Source organism: Paramormyrops kingsleyae, chromosome 5 (genome assembly GCF_048594095.1).
Source record: "Paramormyrops kingsleyae isolate MSU_618 chromosome 5, PKINGS_0.4, whole genome shotgun sequence".
In the NCBI taxonomy this organism is placed as follows: domain Eukaryota; kingdom Metazoa; phylum Chordata; class Actinopteri; order Osteoglossiformes; family Mormyridae; genus Paramormyrops; species Paramormyrops kingsleyae.
The window spans coordinates 886,586-910,079 of record NC_132801.1 but is presented as its reverse complement, the minus strand read 5'-3'; the positions used below and the strand labels follow the sequence as shown (position 1 = coordinate 910,079).

At 43.8% G+C, this 23,494-nt stretch overlaps 2 protein-coding genes across 3 annotated transcripts in view; one reads left to right on the top strand and one right to left on the bottom strand.

The window, feature by feature from the left end:
• On the bottom strand, positions 1 to 22,789 carry LOC140590812 (endonuclease domain-containing 1 protein-like). 2 transcript variants are annotated; one of them, XM_072711799.1, is made up of 8 exons: positions 22,769 to 22,789; positions 21,953 to 22,056; positions 21,655 to 21,719; positions 19,199 to 19,294; positions 11,436 to 14,696; positions 11,059 to 11,129; positions 1,159 to 1,596; positions 1 to 738 (listed from the first exon to the last, which is right to left on the bottom strand). In XM_072711799.1, exons 7-8 carry the CDS (start codon positions 1,462 to 1,464, stop codon positions 100 to 102), a joined length of 945 nt encoding a protein of 314 aa, XP_072567900.1. In that variant the 5' UTR covers positions 1,465 to 1,596; positions 11,059 to 11,129; positions 11,436 to 14,696; positions 19,199 to 19,294; positions 21,655 to 21,719; positions 21,953 to 22,056; positions 22,769 to 22,789; the 3' UTR covers positions 1 to 99. The 2 variants fall into 2 exon arrangements, with proteins under 2 accessions (XP_072567900.1, XP_072567901.1); XM_072711800.1 differs by having other exon boundaries at positions 11,462 to 14,696.
• Positions 8,219 to 23,494, top strand: part of LOC111853633 (uncharacterized) — a 41,579-nt gene continuing 26,303 nt past the window's right edge. The window contains exon 1 of the mRNA XM_072711794.1: positions 8,219 to 8,574. The gene's annotated coding sequence lies outside the window, so the exon portion shown is untranslated. The remainder of the gene's footprint in view (positions 8,575 to 23,494) is intronic.

Sequence of the window (23,494 nt, the reverse complement as noted above, 5' to 3'; positions counted from 1 at the left end):
TGATTTCTGATTCGTATATTATTTCTATTCGTATATTTGTATAAATTGGAAAAAAATGTAGGACAGGACATAACTTGAAATCATTAAGCGTTCCGACTTTCAAACAGTTTTTATAGATTTTCTCCTCTTTTCACTTTTTTGTTCAAACGAATATTTACGCCTTTTTCCTTTTGTTTCCTGTATGTTTTGTACTGTATAGCATCCTCCACCAAACAAAGTGAAAGGGATGTTGGTATTGAGGTTATTATACAATGTTGTTAACCTTCTCTCTAGATCCTGCACGCTCATCTGTGGCCATGTTTCTTGCTGATATTCTGCAAGAAATGCACTTGATCTTATAGCTCTGTTATTGTTATCAAGGCAGCAAAATGCTGTCCAGAAGTGACTGGGAATTCGTACTCTGTTATTTATTTCTTCACGACCGGGCACAACTCCAGTTACTACATACGCACGCAAATTTGAAGGAATGCAAGTGCTGCTCAGTATTTCAGACACCTTTTTCTCTACGTTGTGGTACCAATCTTTGTTGAATTCGGGCAACTGTGGAGCAGCGTTGGTCAGTGTGAAGGTGGCCAATACACAGCGGGGGAGGTTTTGATGGCAAACTGGAGCCAGGTGCCCTCTATCATACCCCCTTTTTTTGTAATCCTTATGCAGAGCCTGGTTATGTCCACGATTCTCACTCCTCACTGTAGACTCTTTTGCCATGTCGATGTTTTCCGGCACTGGCTCGTCCAGCTATAGGGGAAGACACACACACACATTGGTTTGGCTATCCTTCTGAGGTCCTTCCATTGACTAATTAACGCAGCTAATTAACTCTATGCTGCACCAAAACCCAACCATAACTTCTTTTAGTTTTCACTTATTTTTATTTAACAAAAAAAAAAATGAACCCTTTCTTTGTGGGGACTATTCAAGTGTCCGAACCTTTTCAGATTTTTCAGTCCGTGTGAAGATAAGGTTATAAATACATACATAATGTTGAAAAATGGAATGTTACAGAGAAGCATTTGTATGTCAGTAAAGAAGTTAAGCTATGATGAAATAGGTCATGAAGATATGATGTTATATATTTCAAATAAGTAATTATGAAATGTTACTTAAGTAATAAAATAATTTAAAAATAAGTTATAAGATACAGCAATTTTCTCTTACCTGAGGTTCAATAAACCATTTTCCAGATTTTCTACATTTTTGACAATTCCCAAGTCCATTAAACTTATATGCTGAGTAAACAGGGATCCTGTTCGCTGTGTCATAAAATGTTGCAAAAAAGCGTTCACCATTTTGAGTTTGACAGATCTGTTTATATCGATCCCCATTAAACCTCGTAGGAGGAGAAACGACATCATTCGGCGTAGCGAAGAAACCTGGACACCTCTGAGTAAAATCCTCCACCACTTCAGCCCAGCAGGCCGAGAGTGGAAGCAGGAGGAGAAGCAGAGCTTCATGGAGCTTCATGATGGAAGCGGACGTAGAAGAGCAACGTGATGATCGCTGAAGGACGAGTGCAGAAGCGTCTCAGAGAGTCTTTATAAATGCAGAACACGTGATATGCTAAATCAGCAGAGCTGACATACGGCGTCCGTCCTCCTACAAACAGGAAGCTATGTTATCAACTGTTCAAACACAGAACTAAAGGAAAGGAGAGAAAACACACAATATATAAAGCGCACAATTGTCTCACTGTCTCACGACACCGTTCCATCCAAGTGTCTCATCAGACATGGCTGGAACTCCAGGAGGAATTGCAAGAGGTCTCACGCCGCAATTGCAAACAGTGTCGATGAAAACAACAATGAAGGACAATGACTATGTTCAGTGGAAAGATGAGACATTGGTGATTTGAGGACAGTCGTATCAGACAGATATGGGTCACATGACTAAGAATGAGACTCGTCAACATCTGAGCAAAAAAAAAAAACCTGAATTGTGCACAAACATGTTTATGTTTTACTGAGAACTCCACAAGAGTAGAACCTGATGTTGTGTTTCGCTGTTAAGGTTCAAAATGTTGTGTGATCTGAGCTTTTCTGCTCAACATGGCTGTAAAGAGTGATTATTTGAGTGACATCTTACTGAGTGTGTTTTTCTGGACTTTTTTTGTCCTTATTCTGTACATTTGAAAAAAGTTATGTCAGCTGGGCCTTCAGCGCTCGTATAGATTACTACAGGAACTAAGAACCTTTTCAATGTGAAGATTTTCTACCTAAATCAAGCATGTTGGAAGCACTTTCATTGGATGTTGCGACTCAGGTTACAGTTAAAAATAGCACGTAGAACTGTTTGGAACTTCACTTCAGGCTTCACTTCTGCAATGGACATCAAAGCAAAACTGTCTTAAGGAGAACTGTTTCTAGAGCGTATGCATCCACAGTGTAGTTTATTAGTTAGTACAGAAATATATCCATGCTGTCACATACGTACATACAATTCTGCCATTCTTACGGATTTTTACATACACAGATTTAAAAAGTTTTACAAGTGTTAAGGAATCAACGATCCTGTGGCAAAAGTATAAAATGAAGCACATTGCAGAAATGCTTTACAGGAGCAGTGTGAATACAGTTAGTCTGGGAGGAGTTTTTAATTCTTGTCATGAAAGAGTTTACCTGGGTCCGGGTGGTGGATTCAGGAAAACCTTTATGGCAGTGAGCTCATCAGGGTGAGCTAAAAACTCATTATTTGGGACACGGGGCTGTTTGCTCATTTCTGATAAACAATTCCAAACAAACCCCAAACCTGTCTCTAGAACTGAAACAACGATGTTCTTCGAAGATTTATTTAGAAATATAACCGGAACCTGGTCTTTCCAAAACTTGCTGAACTTATGGTTTTACTTCCTGTATGTTATAGGGTCACAGCCTGATTTATTTTTGGACTTCCTGCTGCTTTCGGATGCTTTCTTTTGTTTCTCGTCAGTGCTCCTCTGTGTATTCAAAGGTAAATGATCATTCTCACGTTCGGGTCCTCCGTTATTAACTGGACCCTGTTACGCTAATAATATCCTGGAAAAGGAAAACACTTTCGCCCTTGGATGTTCTCCTAAAAGAAGCTCGAGATCGCTGCTTTGGAGATCTTCCTTGGCTTTTATAGTTAAAGTCCCTTTAATAGTTACTAAGCTCGTCATTTCTTTCCTTCTTAATAATGTTCCAGACAGTAGAAGCCTGAGGACTTGGACTGTTTTATTCTGGTTTCTCAGCTTTATAACTTTTGAAAAGTCAAAAATCACCAAAAAAATTATTCCAAAAGTGATCCGAAGCTTAGAGGCAATCTCTCTTAGAGCTGCACGGATTAAACAATTACATTACTGCTTTACTAAGAGAAAACGTTTTTTTTTTTTTTTTTGGTTTGTTTTTTATTTTTTAATGCTTAGCCAACAATTTAGCCATTTAGGAAGTGTGTGTGGGTGGTGGTTGTCTCTTACACAGCAAAAAAAAATCTTTTTTCAATCCAAGTATTAAATAACAGTTTTTTTTCCCAGTGAAAAAGGGGGACGATGTAAAAAAAGTCTATGCAATATTTCTGTAACGAGACAGGTGGAGAGAAGCGAGGACCCAGAAATGCGAGAAATGCCAAAGTTTAATAGGGCAAGCGATAATACACAGGCGAAGCTTTCCGTGCACTCCGCTATGGGAAGCGCTGCCGTCCCCGGCAGGGGAGCGGAGACGCGCAGCCCGAGAGCTTCCCTTGGGGCAAGCCGAAGCAAACAAAACCAAAGAGCGTTGAGCAGGGATCGTAGTCGATGGGCAGGCAGGAAGGTCAGAAGCCAGGGAGTCAATCCGACGGATAAGCACAGGACGGCGGAACACATGGAGGGCAGGACACAGGGAGTCGGACTGGATGGAACAGGTAAGTCAAGAGCGGGAGCGGGGCTGTGGAAGGAAGGAACAGAAACAGGTAACTGGGACAGGTACGGGAGATCGGGGAGACGGAAGACTAGTAATCACTCGGTATAGCTTCTTTTCATCGGCTTAATACTTCGCACTGGCAATGCGTGTGTTCTCCCCTTTTAACTAAGCCATCATCCACGGATGAAAGAGCTACACCTGTCCTGTCATGCCCACGGGAGGCGTGACAGAGCCCCCCCCCTTGACGGCCGCCTCCCAGAGGCCGACGACGCTTGCAAGGACGCCCACGCGGTCTAGGCGCCGGCTTGGAGGGATGAGCTTGGTGAAACAACGTTGCCAGGGCCGGATCCGTAACCTCGGCTGCTTGTACCCAGCTACGTTCGTCGGGTCCCGTACCCTCCCAGTCAACCAGGTACTGTAGGCGACCTTTTCTGCGACGGGAGTCCAGGATGGAGCTCACAACGGAGGCGTCGGAGGTGGTCGGAACGGGTAGAGGATCCTCATCGGCCGGAACCGGTGGTTGTAGGCGGCTGTACTTCACAGGCTTCAACAAGGAGACGTGAAAGGTGGGAGATATCCGATATACCCGGGGTAACTGTAGTTTAACAGTGACGGGCCCGACACTCTGCAGTATCCGGAAGGGCCCGATGTATCTGGCAATAAATTTACGGCAGCCTGGTATCCTAAGGTTCCGGGTCGACAACCATACCCTCTGTCCCACTTGATAGGGAAATCCTGGGCGACGATGTTTGTTGGCTTGGGCCTTGGTCCGTTCGGCCTGGGGCTGTAGTGCCTGTTGTATGGTTCTCCAGGCGTGTCTGCTTTCCTGGAACCAGGTTTCCACCCTGGGTACTATACTTGCTGGAGCGTCCCAGGGGAACAGAGGCGGCTGGAACCCTAGAACACACTGGAATGGAGTGAGGTGGGTTACTGGACTGACCCGAGAGTTTAAGGAATACTCCGTCCAGACTAGATGTTGGGACCATTTGGTGGGGTCCTTGCGGACCAGCAGTCTCAGGGCTTTGGCCACCTCTCGGTTGGTGTGTTCGGCCAGTCCGTTGGACTGCGGGTGATAAGCCGTGGACAAACTAAGGGTGATATTCAATTTGTTGCAGAACTCTCTGAAAACCCTGGAAGCAAACTGAGGACCTCGGTCCGACACTATGTCCTCAGGGATACCTGTGATTCTGAACAGTTCCTGAAGGAGTACTTCCGAGAGTTCTACCGCCGAGGGTAATTTCGGAAGGGCAACCAGGCGACACGTTTTAGAGAACCGATCCACGATCGTTAGAATTATGGTCTTACCAGACGAACGAGGGAGGTCTGTAATGAAATCCATTGCCACATGGGACCAGGGTCTGGTTGGGATGGGTAGAGGATGAAGGAGTCCGGCAGGACGTTGGTTGAGGGACTTACATTGGGCACAATCCAGGCAGCTCTCCACAAAGGCTTGGACCTCCTTGCGCCAGCTGGGCCACCAGTATCGACGCTCTACCAGTCGTTGAGTGGCAGCAATTCCCGGATGCCCCGTCCCTGGTTGGGCATGAACCCATTGCAACAGGTCTGGACGATAGGAGCGTGAGACGTAACACCTACCAGGAGGACATCCGGACGGGATTGCTCGGTTCTCATTGTCTGCTCGGATAGACTCTTCCAAGCCCCGGGTAATTGAGGAGACAAAGCAGGAAGGACTGAGAACCGGCGATGCCTGATCTTTGCTCTCCGGGGGGTCGAATTGGCGTGACAGGGCATCGGCTTTGAGGTTTTTCTTACCCGGGAGGTAACTCACCCGGAAGACAAAACGGGAGAAATACTGAGCCCAGCGAGCTTGACGTGCAGACAGCCGTTTAGCTGATTGCAGGTACTCTAAGTTTCTGTGATCCGTTAGCACCAAGAACGGGTGTTTAGCACCCTCTAGCCAGTGTCGCCATTCTTCAAGGGCTAGTTTAATCGCCAGGAGCTCGCGTTCACCCACCTCGTAATTGCGCTCTGCGGCCGTCAGCTTACGGGAGAAGTACGCACACGGGTGACGCCTCCCTGTCTGTGGGTCGAGTTGTATCAGGACTGCTCCCACACCAGCCTCTGAAGCGTCCACCTCGACCTCAAAAGGCAGTTCTGGACGTGGCTGTTTGAGCACAGGAGCTGAACAAAAGGCCTCTTTCAGGCATTCGAACGTGCGTACCTCCACTGGCGTCCAAACGATCCGGGTAGGTTTCCCACTGGTGAGGGAGGTGAGAGGGGCCGCCTTCTGGCTGAAGTTTCGGATGAACCCGCGATAAAAGTTGGCAAAACCTAGGAACCTTTGCAGTTCCTTCAGGGTCCGTGGTTGTGGCCAGTTCATGATGGCCGAGGTCTTTTGTTCATCCATGGCTACCTCTCTGGGTCGGAGCACATATCCTAGAAACTTAACCTGTGTTTGATGGAACTCACATTTTTCACCTTTAACATACAGATGATGCTCACGAAGCCGTTGTAGGACCTGTCTCACGTGCTGAACATGCATCTTCTCCGAAGGAGAATAAATCAGTATGTCATCTATGTACACAACAACACATTTATCAATCATGTCATGGAACACCTGATTCATAAATGACTGGAATATAGACGGACTGTTAGCCAACCCGTACGGCATCACCCGATACTCATACTGCCCCCTACTGGTGATAAAGGACGTCTTCCATTCATCCCCCTCCTTGATACGAACAAGATTATAAGCACTCCGCAAGTCCAATTTAGTGAAGATAACGGCCTCTCTCAGTTGCTCTAAAGCGGAAGGAATTAGGGGAAGAGGCTCTCTTCTCTTTACAGTTATAGCGTTTAAAGCCCTGTAGTCCACCACCGGTCGCAGGCCCCCATCCTTCTTCTTGATGAAGAAGAATCCTGCTGTGACCGGTGAGGTTGATGGTTGAATGATACCCTGTTTCACTCCCTCTTGTATGTAGAGGTCCAGAGATTCTTGTTCCTGTAGGGAAACAGGGTACAATCTACCTCGAGGCAAAGTAGCTCCTTCCAGCAGATCGATGGAGCAGTCACTGTCGCGATGTGGGGGAAGGCGGAAAGCCCTCTCTTTGCTGAAGACATCCAAGTACTCGTGATAGTCCTGAGGGACAACCTCCAGATTCTCAGGCTCGGGACTTTCCACCCCTGTGGCTTTACAAGGGAGGGACAAACACTCGCATAGGCATCCATCAGACCAAGCTTCTATCTCTCCGGTTCAGACGGGGGTTATGCCGGCGTAACCAAGGGAGGCCGAGAATTAGGGGATCTTTGGTTCGATCAAGCACAAACATTTCTATAGCTTCGGTATGGAAAACACCAACTCGCATCAGGAAAGGGTGAGTACGATGACGTATAGTCCCTTCTACCATGCGTTCACCGGTGACTCTATGAATAGTGATCAGGTAGGTTAAGCTCCGCAGAGGAATGTGTAATCGTCTAGCTAGGTCCCCATCCAGGAAATTCCCCGCTGCCCCACTATCCACGAGAGCCCGTACCTTATACCTCTCCCCCCCACAGCTCAAGGTGACGGGTACAGAGAATTGAGTGATTGCTGAGAGTGGGAAAGAGGAGACACCTACCCTCAGGGGCCTTTCTTCATGCTGGGGTCTGATGGGACAGGCAGAAAGAATGTGCCCAGTATCCCCACAGTATAGGCACAGTCCGCCCTGTGTTCTTCTCCTGCGTTCAGCGGAGGTAAGTGGGGACCGATCCACTTGCATAGGTTCAGGGGCTGCAGTGACCGCTCGTTCTGGGTCTGCTGGGGTTCTCCGGCGCCTACGATCTCTTACGTTGTTGTCCAGCCTCACTGCCTGACGAACGAGTTCGTCAAAAGACGGTGATTCTCCTCGGGCGGATAGTTCGTCTTGCAGGTCAGGGTTGAGGGCGCGCAGGAAGATGACTTGCAGACAGTCGTCAGGCCAGCGAAGAGCAGCTGCTATTGTGCGAAATTCCAAAGAGAAATCAGCCGCAGTTCGATTTCCCTGATGGCACTCTAGGAGACACCATCCAGGCCGTCGTGCAACGGCCGGATGGTCGAACACTTCCAGCAGTGCCTGATGAAACTCGCGGACCGAATGCAGGATGGGACTATCATCTGTCCACAGCACCGTAGCCCATTCACGGGCTCGCCCAGTTAACAAGGAGACAGTGAATCTCACTTCCGCCCCGGGGTTGGAGAACATCTCAGGGTGTTCTTCAACATAAAAGCCCACCTGCATAAGAAAGCCTCTACACTGATCGGGATCACCGTCATATCTTTCCGGCATAGCGATCGGAGGTGCAGTGACGCGCGGTGGGGAAGCCGGAAGCGAGACTTGTGCAGCGAGGAGTTGCTCGACAGCGCTTATCCGGGTTTCCAGGTTTCTCGCTGGGTCCATTTTGTAGGCGAAGTATTCTGTAACGAGACAGGCGGAGAGAAGCGAGGACCCAGAAATGCGAGAAATGCCGAAGTTTAATAGGGCAAGCGATAATACACAGACGAAGCTTTCCGTGCACTCCGCTATGGGAAGCGCTGCCGTCCCCGGCAGGGGAGCGGAGACGCGCAGCCCGAGAGCTTCCCTTGGGGCAAGCCGAAGCAAACAAAACCAAAGAGCGTTGAGCAGGGATCGTAGTCGATGGGCAGGCAGGAAGGTCAGAAGCCAGGGAGTCAATCCGACGGATAAGCACAGGACGGCGGAACACACGGAGGGCAGGACACAGGGAGTCGGACTGGATGGAACAGGTAAGTCAAGAGCGGGAGCGGGGCTGTGGAAGGAAGGAACAGAAACAGGTAACTGGGACAGGTACGGGAGATCGGGGAGACGAAAGACTAGTAATCGCTCGGTATAGCTTCTTTTCATCGGCTTAATACTTCGCACTGGCAATGCGTGTGTTCTCCCCTTTTAACTAAGCCGTCATCCACGGATGAAAGAGCTACACCTGTCCTGTCACGCCCACGGGAGGCGTGACAATTTCTTTCTTTTGTAATCTGGGATTAAAGCGGAAAGTGTGCACTTCAATCAGAATGGGCTCATTTCAGATCTGCCATGGTTGTGTAGAGAGGCAAAATTATAATTCTATATAACTTCATATAAGACTTTTTTTTATTTTTTATTTTTTTAGTTAATTGTTTGGAAACAGTTCCAGTTGTAAAGTTTTAGAACTCGGAATTCAGCTGTTAGGGCTTAATTGAGTCATTAGTTACTGAGGTAAGAATCAAAATTCCAGAGTGTAATAAATAAGCTCAAATAAAATAAATTAAATTAAATTAAAATAATGTCTATTGTTTTTTGCTATTACTGTGCATTATATTGTATTTTTAATGAACGGAATATTGCACTTGAATACGTCCTACATCCTAATGTACTGTATCCTGAAAGACAGACGACTGCAATCCAGGTAGAATCTTCCTGACTAATAAAGTGAGAGTGTAATGATTTTTGGTGTATACATTTCATACATACAGTGTGTGTAGGCATTTCTTGCTGTGTGAGAGACAACAGTCACCCACACACACTTCCTAAATGGCTAAATTGTAGGCTAAGCATTAAAAAAGGAAAAAAACATGAGCCTGTCTTTTCTTTGAAGAATTCTTTCACTGTTCATATCAATGTCACACGCAGAAGGTTATAGAGAAGAAGCTGCTGAAGCTCTTTGTACCTAATAAGGAAATGTAGGAGTCTGGGCACGCCCCCTTTCTATATTATGATGAATATTCATGACCTATGACGAATAGTGTTCTTGCTTACTGTAGATGATAACTCAGTCCTGCAATCTGCAGCAGGAAGAATAAACTCTCTGTCTTGTTTGCATTTCATTTGCATCCTGAGTTTGAACTTTTTGAAGAGACTATATCTTGTTTGCATTTTATTTGTAGGTGAGGCTCTGCACTAGTTCAGGTGGAGTTTGTTGTTGCCATGGGGTGTCGATAAGAACACTTAGGAAAGGGCACGACAGATGCTTACTCTTTGGTGAGGATTTATTAACTTCCGTACGGAAAGTCTTAAAGGCGCCTCACCCTCCATCTCTCTTGTACATTATTCTTTTATTCTGGTTACTGATTAAGAGTTTTTAGGACTTTTCCCATGTCGTTTTTATTTATAACAGAAAGAAGAAATGTAGTACTTAAGATTAACAATAATAATACTCATTTTATTATTATTATTGTGTAGTAACATTCATTAAAATATTTAAGAACATAAGAACTATACAAACGAGAGGAGGCCATTCGGCCCATCGAGCTCGCTTGGGGAGAACTTAACTAATAGCTCAGAGTTGTTAAAATCTTATCTAGCTCTGATTTAAAGGAACCCAAAGATTCAGCTTGCACTACGTTATCAAGAAGACTATTCCATACTCTGACTACATGCTGTGTAAAGAAGTGCTTCCTTAAATCCAGTTTGAAATGTTCTCCCGCTAATTTCCACCTATGGCCACGAGTTCTTGTATTTGAACTAATGCTGAAGTAACTATTCGGTTGAACAGCATCCAAACCTGTTAGAATCTTATAGACCAGGATCATGTCCCCCCTCAGTCTCCTTTGCTTGAGGCTGAACAGATTTAGCTCAAATAACCTTTCCTCGTATGACATTCCTCTAAGACCAGGAATCATTCTTGTGGCCCTACGCTGCACCTTTTCTAAGGCCGCAATGTCCTTTTTAAGATATGGTGACCAAACCTGTACACAATATTCTAGGTGAGGTCTCACCAAGGAATTGTATAATCTTAGCATTACCTCCCTTGACTTAAACTCCACACACCTGGAGATATACCCCAACATCCTATTGGCCTTTTTTATTGCTTCCCCACACTGGCGAGAATGAGACATGGAAGCACCAACATCCAACCAAGGTCTTTCTCATAATCAGCTACCTTTATTTCAGTAGGTCCCATAAAATACCTGTACTTTATATTTCTGCTCCCTACATGGAGTACCTTACATTTGTCTATGTTAAATTTCATCTGCCAGGTGTCAGCCCAGTCACTAATTAAATTAAGATCCCGCTGTAGCTGCTGAGCCGCTAGTTCAGTATCTGCTACACCACAAACCTGGTATCTGCAAACCTGTCAATTTTGTCAATATTTGTCATTATTATTATTATTATTATTAATCTCTTTAGATCACGAAAGAAACATTTATTTGAAGACCTAAAACAAAATTTCTAAAAACAATTATAAAATAAGTTAGAAAAACAGTTACAGTATAAAAAACTAGTGTTTTTCTTACCTGAGATTCAATAAACCATTTGTCTGTCCTGTTACATTTCACTTCTTGCTAATTGATGTCAAACCTGTAGGCTGAGTAAATTGAAGTAAATTAAAAATAACTGAGCATCTGAGAGTTAATGTTATTATAATATTGTGTATAAATGCATAAAAAAGCCACTTGGTGTTTTCAGGAATTTGCACGGTAAAATACTTTGACTTATGCATGTCCACATTTTCTCTCTCTATCTCTCATTACTCGTGTATGTTGTAAATTGTATTTCATATATTGTATTGTTATTGTTCTTATTCCATTCTAATCATATGTTTAAGCTCTTGTGTGTGTTATGTGTATACTAAAGACAGACCACAAGGTGGCAGTAAAGCATTAAGATTTACCAAGGAACAAAGCTTCTTATTATTACCCATGTCATTTCCACACCGATATCATACCGAAGGAGATGTCTTTGCTTAGCTTGATTTTCACCTCAAAAAAAAAAACTTAAAAATTAAATATCCAGCCTAAATATTTGACATGTATAACATTAGAAATGATGAGAAACAGAATCAAAGCCCAATTTACAAAATGTACAATTTGTGTCAGCATTCACCTAAAATAGGTGAATTGCTGAAGAAATGTAGTTTTTTTTGTGCCAGTCTACATTTTGCTAAAGATCACATGGACAAACCAGAAAGCAACTGGAACGATTTTGTGGATAGATGAGATCATATAGAAATAGAACTCAAAATATCAAAACAGAAATCAATCTATAACTTTTTGGTTTAAATGAGAATTATTATGCTTGGAGAAAGGAAAGCACTGCATTCTAGCATAAGAACCTTTGGAATGGCCAAGTCAAAGAAGGTTTGGAATGGCCAAGTCAAAATTCTGACCATAATCCACTAAAAATGTTGCCTGAGCAGTTTGTGTTTGAGGAAAACCCACCAACATCCCAGAGTTGAAGTTGTTCTGTATGGAGGAATGGGCTAAAATTCCTACAATCCGATGTGAAGGACTGATCAACAGGTACCGGAAACGTTTAGTTGTTTATAGTTACTGCTGCACAAGAGGGTCTGAAAGCAAAAGTTCACATACTTTTGCCACTCTATAAATTTCCTCAAAAAATAAAATATAAATTATATTTATGTCGTGTTCATTTAATTGGGTTCTTGTTATCTACTTTTACGACTTGTGTGAAAATCTGATGATGTTTTAGGTCACATTTATGCAGAAATATAGAAAATTCTAAAGGGTTCAGAAACAATGAAGCACCATTGTATCCTGTGTACAGCACTTTGGTCAGCATGAGCTGTGTTTAAATGTACTCTATAAATACAATCTACTTAGTTACTTACTTAACTCATTTAAATAAAACTGTCGGAAGATAATTTTCACTTTAAAGCACCTACACTAGTTTTCATGAAAACATCATACACTGATAATTCCCCATAAAGTGCGAGAGCTTCCTCTTATAAACATTGTGTGGCATTCTGCTGTGGCCTGGTACTGAGCTTGTTCTGACAGTTCTAACAGCATCCTGGACCTCTTTCACGGTGGGTTCCTTAATATTGAACTCAAAAGGTGGATTCTTGTGGAAAATCAATACCCTGCAATGTCCCAGCTCTTGTTCTCATGCTCTTTCACTATACATGTCAGGAAGATGCTGCTTCGCTCTCAATCAACAAAGGTGGCCCCATAGAATAGTCTATAGCAAATAGGTAGAAGGCAATTTCTTGCATACAAAGATATAAGATATTTGATAGAAGTTAATGGTATATTTATTAGACAGATAGTCCAAATCACCTGCAGCCAATATTCACAATTATTTAAATATCCTACAGTAAAATATATTCATTATGATGATTAATTGGTAAACAGGTATCACTTGATAAGAGCCATGTTAATAGAGCTTTGTGACCAGTTATTCCAAAATCAAGAAAGACACACATAGTGCAACCATGCTATACCTATTCATGTGCAGGTGTCATCTGTCTTGGGGTTCCTGGTTACAGGTACTTTCTCAATGGAACTCGGTAACAGTTTGGAAATCTACCATCATGCCATCTGTGCTCCAGGGCATCAATCTTTTATCTTGTGTCTACAATAATATTCCATACACAGCAGTGTAATAGAAGCAAACATTAATAAAAGAGGAGATTCAACACTCAACTGTAAATGATGTGCATGTGTATGTGTCACGGATCGCCAGGTGTTCTGACATTTCAGCATACCTATCAGAATGGCATACTCTGAGTTAATGCGCAAACATGGAAACACGCTATGTTGCACATGCGCTAAACTTTGTTTTGCTCTTGTCTATAATTTCAGCATACTACCAACTAAAAGTAATTGCTCATTACTAGTACCATTTTTACTGTGCATTTGTTATATAGCTACAGTTTGAGAGCAGTTCACTCAGAAGAAACGTAGTTGTACTGTATGAAAGTAAAGATTTACTATAGTTTTCTGCAGTCATTTCTTGCACGTGAGTTAAGAACAGTTTAGAGAAATCATTCAGTGAGAGAAGAGTAAAAAGGACTGTGTAATGTGTAGCATAAGAGCAGCAGAGCTTTGAGTCAGTGAACTCTACAGGCTTTAAGACCCAGCTGAGTCAGTGAGCTGTGATTGGGACTCCTTATGTCAGCGTCATTCCTGACGTATGAGGCGAGTCTCCTGTTTGAATAAGTGTGCAGACTGTAGCTCAGTTAAAAAGATGGAATTATTGGGGTTTAATGATGAACACATTGTTTAACTGTGCTGAGACAGCAGAGTATTAATTATTGCTGATATTTCTGTTGTAATTCTAGAATGATGGAGAGAAAGAGATCAGACTCACCAGAACCCAGCTGTGTGTCCATGACGAGTGACGCGTCAATGGATCGTCCAATTACCTTCAGAGACAGGGGTAGTAGTACTGATGTGAGGTCAGTTTTTTTAATCTGTGTAATGTGTGTGTAGGTTGCAGGTTTTTAGTTAACACCTGCTTGTTTTTTATATCAAGTCTTTGCTTGGGCCGGCTTAAGCGAACATGGGGAGTGTATTTTCAGGACATAGGGGCTGGGGTCTGGGTGTGACCAGGAAGCCTTAGAGCCTTAGAGCTGGAACAAACAGCCGTCATCAGAGGTGAGGAAGATGTTCGTAACAAATGCCCCAAAGCACATTAGCAGTCTCTCCCATACAGCACGTCTTGAACCAGTATTCTAGCAGGCCTCCACACTCTCAGCCTCCTACCTCTATCTCCCCTTCACCTCCCAGCCATCCACCCCTCTCAGAAACATGCTGAGCACTGATTTCCTGTGAGATGGCTGCAAATTATCACAGATGGAAATGAAGGATGAGTGAACATCACTAAAATTAAGTGCCTGCAAACGTTAACGTGCATGACTCTGCCTCAGCAGTGAGAAGAGGCGGCCTAACTTTACCCCTAAACCCTATCATCTGCCCTAACCCTAAACCCTAGTATTAACCATAGCCCTAAACGTAACCATAACCCTAAACCTAAACCTTATGGCCCAGCGGAATCACATTCAGGCCGATCTTGATGTTAGCAGGACAGACTTCACCTTTCCCCCCTCGTTGAACGGGCCCACTCTAAGGAACCATTCCCGGGTACAGAACCAAGTAGGCATGATGACTGTGGGCCCATGGGAGGTGTACATCTGGAGAAAAGAGCAGAGACACACATGAAACTACATTCAGCTGAGCCAAACAGTACATGAGTAAGGCCATCTATACTACACTGGAGTGTATGCACGGCCAACAAAGCAGACAGGCCTTAACAGTATAGCAGTAAGGCCATCTATACTACACTGGAGTGTAAGCACGGCCAACAAAGCAGACAGGCCTTAACAGTATAGCAGTAAGGCCATCTATACTACACTGGAGTGTATACATGGCCAACAAAGCAGACAGGCCTCAACTAACAGAATAGTAGTAAGGCTGTCTAAGCTACACCAGGGTTTATGCACGGCCAGCAGAGCAGACAGGCCACAGCGCTCTGGGGACTGACAGTAAAGCTTGCAGGATAAATTTCACATGTAATTTGAAGTACAGTGGTACGTCGGTTCTCGAACTCACTAGAACTCTTGAAAGTCGAACAAACCAGTTTGACCTAGAACTCGATCTGAATATCAGAAGTTGAACCGTGAACAGTGACCTAATATAAATTGTACGCGCCAGGAAATGAGTCATACTACAATGCAATTCTTATTTGAATGCCTTATTCACAGACTGGACGATTAACCAAATAAAGCAGCGCAACATTACAGTAACTAACAATAAATAAACCACTAACTTACGTGTACTATTAGAGCATTTATGTCATTTATTTAAACTTTATTTTACCAGGTAAATTAACTGAAAACCAGTTCTCACTGCTTTATGTGATATTTTACGCATCGGAACTGCCTGGGATATAAATGTCATGCATGTAACTAAACTCTTCAGCCAATAAGGGCAAAGGTGTGTCGTCACGGAGACGGTTTGTGCAGCCGGGTGAGAGGTCGCAATGCATCTAACTGTAATGCATTGCGTCAGGATCAGAATGCGTTGCTTTCTGAGCCGGAGGGGAACCAGTGTACTGGGAAGGCGTATTTGTAGAGTAGTTGAGGAATGTTTAAACTAGGGACTGGGGGGTCAGGGAGGTTAGTTAAGTATGTAACTGGGGGAAAACGGAAAGCCCCAAAAAATCATATTATAAGTGGGCACCGTAATAGGCCTACCCTTTGTTGTCTGTATTTAAACGCCAGGAGTATTAGGAATAAAATTCATGATTTAGAGGCTCTTATCTCATCGGACTCTTATGATATTATAGCAATAACTGAAACGTGGTTGAGTGATAAGGATGGACAAGAATATAATATGGATGGTTACACGTTGTTCCGTAAAGACCGTATAGGTAAGAAGGGAGGTGGTGTTGCAGTATATGTGAAGGATAACTTGCAGGCAAGGGAGCTTACTGATATAAGTAAAAGTACGGAAGCTATATGGGTAAAATTAGATGCTAAAAACTCAAATAGCCTAATTGTCGGTGTTTGTTACAGAGCACCTAATGTAGCTGCCGAGGAAAGCAGATTGTTATACAGTGATATTAGGATTATGAGCAATAAAAATGATGTGGTAGTTATGGGTGATTTCAATCTACCGGGGATGCAGTGGGACATTGTTGCTGGCTCTTCTGAAAATGAACTTGAGATGGTGGAATTAGTACAGGATTGTTTTTTTACTCAGTTTGTTAACACCCCTACCAGGGGAGATGCCATTCTTGATCTTGTTTTCTCTAATAACCAGGACAGGATTGGTAAATTAGACGTTTTAGAACCACTTGACAGTAGCGATCATAACATGGTTAAATTTGAGGTTAAGTTTAGTGCCCGAAGAGCAAAGTCCAAATCAAAAATATATAATGTTAGGAAGGCTAACTTCAATTGTATGAGATTAAAACTAGAAACTGTGAACTGGATGGAGTTAAATAACAAAACTGTTGAAGAGGCATGGGAAGTTTTTAAAAGCACATTATTGCAAGTGCAAGAGGACTTCATACCTGTTTCCAGCAAGAATAAATCTAGGAAATTGCAACCTAGGTGGTTTACTAGGGAAATAAAGTATAAAGTAAGGAGGAAAAGGGCTTTGTTCCAGAAATGGAAAATAACTGATGATGACAAAATAAAGCAAGAGTATCTAAATCTACAGGCGGAATTAAAAAATGACATTAGATGAGCTAAAAGGAATGTCGAAAGGAAGATCGCATTGGAGGCTAAGGATGACGTTAAAAGTTTCTTCCAGTATTTTAACTCTAAAAGAGCTCTAAAAGCTGAAATTACTAATCTGCAGGATAGTAAGGGTCTTATAATTGAAAACGACATTGACATAGTAAATGAGTTCAATGATAGTTTTGCACGGGTATTCACTGTTGAGGACACTAGTAACTTACCAGTTCTTATTACTAATGCAATATCGTCTATAACTAATATATATATAACTGAAGCTGATGTTTTGCAAAGCCTAGCTAAGCTCAAAATAAATAAATCACAGGGCCCTGATGGCATCTTACCTACTGTATAGTGTTAAAAGAGATGAGGGATATTATTTGCCGACCCTTAACTTTACTGTTTCAAAAATCCTTATCTGAAGGTGTGGTACCTTCTGATTGGAAGCATGCCAACATAACGCCCATTTTCAAAAAAGGGGATAGAAGTAATTTGTCAAACTATAGGCCAATCAGTCTAACTTGTATAACTGATAAAGTTATGGAGGCTATAATCAAAGAGAAAATGGTAGATTACCTGGACTCAAATAACATTTTGAGGGATAGCCAGCATGGATTTAGGAGAGGTAGATCCTGTTTAACAAATCTCTTGGAGTTTTTTGAGGAAGCTACTCAGGAAGTTGATGATAAGAAGGCCTATGATGTCATCTACTTAGATTTCCAAAAGGCTTTTGATGTTGTTCCCCACAAGAGGCTCTCACTTAAACTCAAAGCGACAGGTATTTTAGGAACTATAGCGACCTGGATTGATAACTGGTTAACGGATAGGAAGCAGCGAGTAGTTATAAGAGGCTCAATGTCACAGTGGGCCTCCGTTCATAGTGGGGTACCGCAGGGTTCAATTTTAGGACCACTATTGTTCCTAATTTACATAAATGATATAGACACCAATATATACAGTAAATTGGTGAAATTTGCAGATGACACCAAGGTGGGTGGTGTAGCAGATACTGAACTAGCGGCTCAGCAGCTACAGCGGGATCTTAATTTAATTAGTGACTGGGCTGACACCTGGCAGATGAAATTTAACATAGACAAATGTAAGGTACTCCATGTAGGGAGCCGAAATATAAAGTACAGGTATTTTATGGGACCTACTGAAATAAAGGTAGCTGATTATGAGAAAGACCTTGGTTGGATGTTGGTGCTTCCATGTCTCATTCTCGCCAGTGCGGGGAAGCAATAAAAAAGGCCAATAGGATGTTGGGGTATATCTCCAGGTGTGTGGAGTTTCAGTCAAGGGAGGTAATGCTAAGATTATACAATTCCTTGGTGAGACCTCACCTAGAATATTGTGTGCAGGTTTGGTCACCATATCTTAAAAAGGACATAGCGGCCTTAGAAAAGGTGCAGCGTAGGGCAACAAGAATGATTCCTGGTCTTAGAGGAATGTCATACGAGGAAAGGTTATTTGAGCTAAATCTGTTCAGCCTCAAGCAAAGGAGACTGAGGGGGGACATGATCCTGGTCTATAAGATTCTAACAGGTTTGGATGCTGTTCAACCGAATAGTTACTTCAGCATTAGTTCAAATACAAGAACTCGTGGCCATAGGTGGAAATTAGTGGGAGAACATTTCAAACTGGATTTAAGGAAGCACTTCTTTACACAGCGTGTAGTCAGAGTATGGAATAGTCTTCTTGATAACGTAGTGCAAGTTGAATCTTTGGGTTCCTTTAAATCAGAGCTAGATAAGATTTTAACAACTCTGAGCTATTAGTTAAATTCTCCCCAAGCGAGCTCGATGGGCCGAATTGCCTCCTCTCGTTTGTATAGTTCTTATGTTCTTATGTTCTTAATCCAGCGCAGTAAGCAAGTTGAACGCACCCAATGACCGGACTGGGGAAACAAACTGAAACATGGACTTAATACAGCGGACTAATGACAAGAACCAGAAACAGCTGATCACATGGGGATCCCACACGAGGTTAAAGAGGGGGCGTGGCACACGGAAGGAACGCACGATCGGGGCAGGACAGGGGTAATGTTGGGATAAGATCTTTATCGTTTTGGAAGCCATTAAGAAAAAAATGCTCTTCTTGTTTTATCCTGTTCATTTTCTGTTTAAATGCTAAAAAAAAAAAAAAAACATATTTAGGTGTAATTTTGGGGGGCCGAGAACCAATTAATTGGTTTTCCATTATTTCTTATGGGAAAAATTCGATCAGAACTCGTACTTTTTAGGATTCGATCTGGAGTTCGTAACGGATTAAGTTCGAGAACCAAGGTACCACTGTACATCACTACCCCAAAACAATGGAGAATGAACAAGTAATTTTTTGTGTTATTTGTTAGATATTGAGGGGATCAATTGAGATTAAAAAGAGACACAGTCTTTTATTGAGACTGTACGACGCTGAACAAGCAGACGGAAGTGAGGAGACGTGGAGCCGACCTGGGTGAGGAGCTGCTCTGGGCTCAGGGAGTTTATCCAGCGTGTATAACGCTCAGTAGATCCCTCCGGCTCCCGACGAATCTGGCAGCCAATGATCTGCAAGGGGCAGGAGAGACCATTCTCATAATCATCATCATTATTGTCACCAAACAGCTTAGTCATTCCAAGAGCCAGCAACACTGCTATGTGATGTCACCAGTGGAAGCTATCTCCTTTGTCATCATCATCATTAAACAACTTGGGGAGACATACAGTGGAGGCAGTGTGTGGCTGAGCGGCTGAGGACTGGAGAGTTGCTCCGTGTGTATATATCCCCATTACTCCCCAGAGCTGCTCCGTGTGTATATATCCCCATTACTCCCCAGAGCCGCTCCGTGTGTATATATCCCCATTACTACCCAGAGCCGCTCCATGTGTATATATCCCCATTACTCCCCCGAGCCGCTCCGTGTGTATATATCCCCATTACTCCCCAGAGCCGCTCCGTGTGTATATATCCCCATTACTCCCCCGAGCTGCTCCGTGTATATATCCCCATTACTCCCCCGAGCTGCTCCGTGTGTATCTATCCCCATTACTCCCCAGAGCTGCTCCGTGTGTATATATCCCCATTACTCCCCAGAGCCGCTCCGTGTGTATATATCCCCATTACTCCCCCGAGCTGCTCCGTGTGTATATATCCCCATTACTCCCCAGAGCCGCTCCGTGTGTATATATCCCCATTACTCCCCCGAGCTGCTCCGTGTGTATATATCCCCATTACTCCCCAGAGCCGCTCCGTGTGTATATATCCCCATTACTACCCAGAGCCGCTCCATGTGTATATATCCCCATTACTCCCCAGAGCTGCTCCGTGTGTATATATCCCCATTACTCCCCAGAGCCGCTCCGTGTGTATATATCCCCATTACTCCCCCGAGCTGCTCCGTGTGTATATATCCCCATTACTCCCCAAAGCCGCTCCGTGTGTATATATCCCCATTACTACCCAGAGCCGCTCCATGTGTATATATCCCCATTACTCCCCCGAGCCGCTCCGTGTGTATATATCCCCATTACTCCCCAGAGCCGCTCCGTGTGTATATATCCCCATTACTCCCCCGAGCTGCTCCGTGTATATATCCCCATTACTCCCCCGAGCTGCTCCGTGTGTATATATCCCCATTACTCCCCAGAGCTGCTCCGTGCGTATATATCCCCATTACTCCCCCGAACTGCTCCGTGTATATATCCCCATTACTCCCCCGAGCTGCTCCGTGTATATATCCCCATTACTCCCCCGAGCTGCTCCGTGTGTATATATCCCCATTACTCCCCCGAGCTGCTCCATGTGTGTATATCCCCATTACTCCGCTGAGCCACTCTATCGGCATATATCCCCGTTACTCCCCTGAGCTGCTCTATCGGCATATATCCCCGTTACTCCCCAAACCTGCTGCACGTGTACACAGGATCACCACGACAGACAGAGGGTGAGAGAGACAGGCTCACTATGAAGGACAATGACACATGAAGAAATCAGATGGGGAATCAGTTGAGGGTTTGCTGAAAATTCAGGGGTAGGAAGTTTGGTACAGGAACTCCAAGACACTGAGGCCATTAAGCTTGCTGCAGCTGTCTGGCTCCCCATGAGACTAGCACTGCTCCGTGTGGCTGGCTCACCCCTTCACCTGCTAGTGCATCTCCCTCTCTCCCTTTGCTACTTCGTGCATCTGGCCCCGCCCCTTCACCTCCTTATGCAGCTAGATCTGCCCCTTCACCTCCTTATGCAACTAGATCTGCCCCTTCGCGTCCTTATGCAGCTAGATCTGCCCCTTCGCGTCCCTATGCAGCTAGATCTGCCCCTTCGCCTCCCTATGCAGCTAGATCCGCCCCTTCGCCTCCCTATGCAGCTAGATTCGCCCCTTCGCCTCCCTATGCAGCTAGATCCGCCCCTTCGTCTCCCTATGCAGCTAGATCCGCCCCTTCGCCTCCCTATTCAGCTAGATCCGCCCCTTCGCCTCCCTATGCAGCTATATCCGCCCCTTCGCCTCCCTATGCAGCTAGATCCGCCCCTTCGCCTCCCTATGCAGCTAGATCCGCCCCTTCGCCTCCCTATGCAGCTAGATCCGCCCCTTCGCCTCCCTATGCAGTTAGATCCGCCCCTTCGCCTCCCTATGTAGCTAGATCCGCCCCTTCGCCTCCCTATGCAGCTAGATCTGCCCCTTCGCCTCCCCCACCCATTAGCCTCCCTGTGCTTCTGGTCCCACCCCTTTGTTTCCCTGTGCAGCTGGTTCCACCCTTTTGCCACCCCAAGCGGGTTCGTGGAGGGGTCCATACCCCTCCCTTTCTTGGTAGCATGTAAGGTGGCACCATTCTGGGCCAAGGTAGCCACTGTGATGTAGAAACAGGACCCCCCCACCCCACTTACCCCGACCTCAAACCTCCAGAAGGAAACCCAGAGGTCCGACACTTACGCTGCTGGGGTTTCAACGGCTGCTTCACACTGCAGGCGCACCCGCTCTGGCATCATGACGTCATCCTGAGAAGAGAGCCATACAGACGGGCATCCTCAGGAAGGGCGAGCAGGCGGATTCGTAAGTCTGAACGAATAGATTTTGAAAATCATTTTAAAACGTTTTTAAAACTTATCTTTGGCTATTCAACATCCAAAAGCCCCCCCCCCCCCCCCCCCCGCGATTTCGGATTTATTTTTCATGTTCCGTCTGCGCTTGTCTTATCACTTTTAGGTTTATTCTTATGTTCGTCACTCACATTCGTCACTTTTGCGTTCGTAGACTTCCGTGATCTGGTGCCGAGAACACCCGAACGGCCGAGTACCTGGTCTCTATCTCGCTGACTCCAAGAAACCCGAAAACCTGTTCGATATATATAATCATTAAAATAACGCACTTACTGCATTTGGCGTTTATACAACTGTTTGTACACGTTTATTTAAGCTTATTGTATGTTACTGCTTACAGTATTATTACTTTGTCATGTCCATTTCAAGGGTCTAATTGGTCGCACATGTCTTTTCTTGTATTAAAATAAAAGTGCAAATGTGTGCTATTTCTCCAGCAAAATTGCTACAAAAAATGACTAAACTGAACGTAATCAACAATGTAAAAACAAATCATACTTAAACAAGGCATATGTCCTGTAATAAATTAATATTTTATTCGTGCTAATGTTATTATTATTATCATTATATATATTATTGTTATTATACCTGTGGTTCAGTCACTTATACTCGTGCACAATATGCTTGCAAATATTTTAAAAACAAATTATCACAAGTATAGGCCTATATTTTTATATTAACATAATAAAGTAATACTAAATTTTACTAAATTTCCCGGAGGAACCTTCCCGAGGGATTAATAAAGTACTATCTAATCTAATCTAATCTAATTAAACAATAAGACAAATCGACAAATAAAACACTTTTAAATTCAAATGCCTTCGAATTTTTTTACACGTTTTTTTCTGCAGAAATGTGGGTCAAAGACTCCGGTTGCTGTATTAGTCTATTGATATACGCTCTCAGCAACTCCCCGAGAGCCCGTTCGATGAACGAATCGAACTTACGGGTTTTCGGACACTCGGTGACTCAAAAGAACCTGTTCGATGAACGAATCGAATTTACGGGTTTTCGGACACTCGGTCGGTGACTCAAACGAACGGTTCGCGAACTGATCCCAAGAGCTCTCGCGGAGTTTACTGCGGAAATGCAGTTACGCTGTTAAAAGGAATAAAATAACAAATAATAACAAATAATAAGATATTTGTTAACTTTGACGTTTACACAACGTATGCAAGCTTACTCATGCTCATTGTATGTGTATGTGATTGTATTAGTAATATTGCAGTTGTTGTTAACTGTGATGTAGTCCTTGATACTCATGCACATGAATTTGGTTTAAGTAAAGAAAATAAGAACTATATATACACGCGTGTTTATTCAGCATCGACACCCTTTCTGCTTTTTATATATCGTTTTTTTTATTGTGAACAGTCAAGCTGAACATATTTCTTGAACACCAGCGCTATCTTTCAGTCAAATAACGTAACCTTGAGAAAAATTTATTACCCGATCCCATGATTCGTTGAGTCATATGGTCAGGCGCAAAAAAGACGGAAAAAAAGTGAATCATAGAATCGGTTTTAGAATCGATTCATTACAACGGACAGTTCGAAATATCGGATCACTTAATTGAGCCGAACTTCCCATCACTAGAACCCAGTTGGAAGAAAATCACGCCCATGCCTTTATGGTGTCATAAAAGTACCGCCCCTCTTAACGCGATGCATTCC